General features: G+C 60.3%; 1 protein-coding gene across 2 annotated transcripts; it reads right to left on the minus strand.

Moving 5' to 3' along the window:
- Positions 1-546: 546 nt before the first annotated feature.
- On the minus strand, positions 547-2,692 carry ANKRD9 (ankyrin repeat domain 9). Of its 2 annotated transcripts, none has more exons than XM_069018301.1 (2): positions 2,536-2,692; positions 547-2,078 (listed from the first exon to the last, which is right to left on the minus strand). In XM_069018301.1, the coding sequence occupies exons 1-2, from the start codon at positions 2,690-2,692 to the stop codon at positions 1,153-1,155; spliced, it is 1,083 nt and encodes a 360-aa protein (XP_068874402.1). In that variant the 3' UTR covers positions 547-1,152. The 2 variants fall into 2 exon arrangements, with proteins under 2 accessions (XP_068874402.1, XP_068874403.1); XM_069018302.1 differs by having other exon boundaries at positions 2,505-2,595.
- Between the last annotated feature and the right edge of the window lie 1,289 nt (positions 2,693-3,981).

Here is a 3,981-nt window from a genome sequence, read left to right on the forward strand (position 1 = left end):
CTGGAATGCTGGAGAGTAAAGGTTGCACAGCAAAGCTGTACCCTTTGCCCGGTCAAAACAGAAGCGCTAGACGCGGGACATTACTCAGAAAGGGCTTTTTGATATGGAGCAGCTGTGAAGATGTTGTTTGTACCTTGGAGTATCTCAGAAGGGATAGCTGGGGAAAGGCTGGATATCTAAGCTACTGATCTGGTAACCAGAGTGCACACCAAGACTGCCATGGTGCTCTCAGCTGAACCTGAGCCATCACACACTGATGGGGAGTGGCACTGGAGTGGCCAGACTCCACTGCAAAAAGCCATGATCTAGGATCCTGGGCTAACTGTCATATGTCCTTACATCCCTCTGGGAATAGCAGGCTGACCCTGCTGCTCTGAGCTACCCTCCTCACCTTGCAGCAATCACACCGAGGGGCTGCACGGTCCAGCCCTGCCAAGGCAAGTACATTTTTGGCCACAGCAATGTGTGTGCTCCATCTCTGTCTGCCTGACAACAAACACCTTGGCCCTCCAAGGGGAAGAGAGACAACTTCACAAGGAAGCCAACTGTTATTTATGCGTATTTTAAAATACATTTTGTTCAGATGCACATCCTTGCCAGCCTTGTTTAGGGAAGTTTTAACAGTATCTGGCTTCTCTTTGGTCTTGTGTATAAGACGAGGAAGTTTTCATCTGTGCCTTTAAAAAAACCCCGCATCTCTGCCAAGATGTATTAGGAGAGCTGTAAAAAAGGAGTCATCCTGTTCCAGGACGGCAAAGGCTTATGTAACAGGGAAATCCTAACAAAAAGATACTCCCCCACCCTGCACATGCTTTTCCAAGGCACATGCCACTCCAGGGTTTTCAGCTGCTTGATTTGTATTTTGATCACATCTGCCACTGGTTTATTCGGATGTATTTACAAATATGTTCTTCCACATATCCTCATTTGTACATGCCATAGAATGTCTTTATAAAATGCAGCACGGCCCTCACCTCACCACAAGGATCTTTAAATAAAATATATTGTAAAGTGCCAGATACAATTATTTTAAAAAATACTGTTCTCAGTAAAACAGACACTTGGCCACTGCATTAGCAGCTTTGTATACTGATACATTTTTAGCACAAGTCTATTTCTGTCAGGTGAGCGGGAGGCCCTCATACCACCCCTCTAGCTCTCCAGTTTCAAGTCCAAAGGCTTTAGAAAATGAGGCAGAGGCAGATTGTCCAGAGCCTCTGGGAAGTGCTCAGGTGAAATGGTCCTGATCAAGACACGCATGGCTCCAACAAACAGCGATGGGGGAGCTAAGCCCACCAGGCACTGGAACCTGTTCTCCCCCAGGAGGTCCTGCCACTGCTGCCGGTTGTCCAACAGTTGCTGTTTCATTGCAAACTTGAGGTCCTGAGGCACGAAGAAGAAGAGGCAGTCGAGGCAGAGGAGCTTGGCACGCATGTTAGCTGCCGGCACGTGGGAGATCTGCTGCAGCAGGGTGTCGAGGGGGGTGTTCCCAGCACTGTCCTGCAGGCAGGGCGACGCGCCGTGCCCCAGCAGCAGGAGCAGGCACTCGGGCCGCACCAGTTCGCAGGCCATGTGCAAGGCTGTCTTGCCGCCCTCCACGCGGCTGCAGCCCTGGCGGTCCAGGTGGCCGGCTCTGTCACTCGGGGGCAAGGCTTGGATGGCCTTGAGGATTCGGAAGAGCACCCGGACGCGGTTGTAGCGGACGGCCATGGCCAGGTGCGGGGCTGCCTGGCAGCAGCTGAAGCTTTGGCTGGGCACGGCCAGGGCACTCTGGGGGAACTTAGTGAGCAGGTGCCGGGCGTAGGGCTGGTGGTCGTGCACCAGCGCGTAGAGCAGCGCCTCCGAGGGCGAGTACACGCTCACCTTGCCCCCGTCTTCCCAGTGGAAGACCTCCATGGTCCGCATGTCCTCCAGGAACCAGACGGGCAGCAGGTCCCTCACCGCCTGGTAGAAGGCGAAGGATGATTTCTTGCACTGCTTCTGGGACTGGGCGCCGCAGCCGCCGACCCAGCGGACGCTCCAGGGCATGGCGTGCGGCCGGGCTCCGCCGGGGGCTGCCTCCCACCATCGGCCCGGACCTGCGGGAGCGGACGGGCGGTCAATGCCGGGCGGCCGGGGCTCCCCGGGCTGCTTCCGGGGCTCGCTGGGCTGGCCCGCCCGCCTGCCGCCGGCGCGGGGGACAGCGAGCCGCCCCCGGTGCAGGAGACACCCGTATCCCGGAGCACGGGACCGCCATCCCTCCCTCCCTTCCTGCGTCCCTGCTGCCGCTGCACGGGACGCCCGTGTCCCCGGTACACGGAGACCCGGTAAAAGGAAACGGCCTCCCCTCAGCGCACAGGACGCCCATATCCCTGGCGCACGGGAACCCGGTACAGGGAAACGGCCTCCCCGCGGTGCACTAGACACCCTTATTCCCATGCACGGAGACCCGGGTACAGGGGAACGGCCTCCCCGCAGTGCACAGGGACCGGTGCACGGGAACGGCCTCCCTCCCCCCCGCTCACCTCCCCGCCGGTCCCGCAGTGCCGCCCGTACCGTGTCCGCTGCGGTGCAAGGGCAGGAAGCGGGAGCGCCGCGCGCCGCCGCGGGGCCCTTTTATCGCCCCCCCGCCCGGGCGGTGAAGGTCGGTCAGGACCGGGGAACTGTCCGGCCAACGCCGATTGGCCGCCGCCCCGGCGCCCCGGCCGCCCATTGGCTGCGCCGGGAGGACGGGGCCCGGCGCCGGCGCGTGCGTCACAGGAGGCAAAGTTCCAAGAAACTTGGCGGAGGGCTCGGAGTCCCGCGGGGGCGGGGCGGGAATGCCGCGGGGCGGGGGCCGGGGGTCGGGGCCGTGGGGGTTGCGGGGTGCGGGCTGAAGGGTCCCGGGGGCGTAGGGATCGGGGCTCCCGGAAGCGAGAGGTCCCAGGCACATGGGGTTCCTGAGGTATGGGGTGTGGGGTCCCGAGGGTGTAGGGATCGGGGTCCCCGGGGGTATGAGGTCGTAAGGATATGAGGTCCCAGGAGTGCGGGGGTCTGGGGTCCCAAAGGTATGGAGTCCAGATACGTGGTGTCCTGAGGGTATGGGACGCTGGGGATAAGGGATGCAGAGAGCACAGAGTCCCCGGGGGCATGGGATCCTGAGTCTTTGGGACCCGGGGCGCACCAGAGCCTGGACACATGGGTCAAGGGCACATGGCGTCTGGGCCACAGCGGGGCTGTGCACAGGGGCTGTGGGACACCCGGGCCCCTGGGCGTGGGACGCTGCAGACGTGCAGTGCCCGGGTACAGGGATGCCGGGGCAGGCAGTGTCACACCCCCCTGCCCGCCCTGGCAGGGCCCAGCCTGGCCTATGCCAGTTCTTGGCTTGCCCCCTGCCCGCCCCCGTGAGTGGCTCGGGCTGGGGCCTGGCACTGCCCTTCTGCCAGCGCATGTGTGAGCACACGTGCTTGTTGCTAAACTTGCGGCTCTCGCATGTCTCCAGAGAGTGACATTTGCCTGCAGCCATTCCCTCGGAGAGGCACCTGTCAGGTTTGGGCTACAGAAGAGAGAGGAGGTGGTCATGGTGTGGGGTGAGCCCGGCACTGCCCGCAGCCCTGCACCAGGGGTTTCCCTTGCACACCTGCAGTCCCTTGGCCCTAAAATGCATGTGTACAGGTAAGAGTCACACACTGGGAAAGCAAGTGCTGGTGTGTAGTGGTTTGGTCTAAAATATTCATTACTGAGATCTGCTCTCTAAGGCCTCCTCACTGATAGCAAATGCTGGGACCTGCTCTATCCTTGTCCCCATCAGAGCATCTCCATCTTCCTCTGTGTGTTTGGCCCCAGTGTCTCCCCCTCTTGCAGTCATTGTCCTCTCAGTCAGGAAGATCAGACTCCCTGGCATCTGCAGGTGGGCAGTGCCAGTCACTGATGGATTCATGGGCCACAGCTCTGGTTTCTCTGTCCTTGGAGTTCTCCCATTGCTGCTATTAGCTGCTGGAATGGAAGACACTCATGCACACT

The sequence above is a fragment of the Aphelocoma coerulescens genome, chromosome 5, assembly GCF_041296385.1.
Source record: "Aphelocoma coerulescens isolate FSJ_1873_10779 chromosome 5, UR_Acoe_1.0, whole genome shotgun sequence".
In the NCBI taxonomy this organism is placed as follows: domain Eukaryota; kingdom Metazoa; phylum Chordata; class Aves; order Passeriformes; family Corvidae; genus Aphelocoma; species Aphelocoma coerulescens.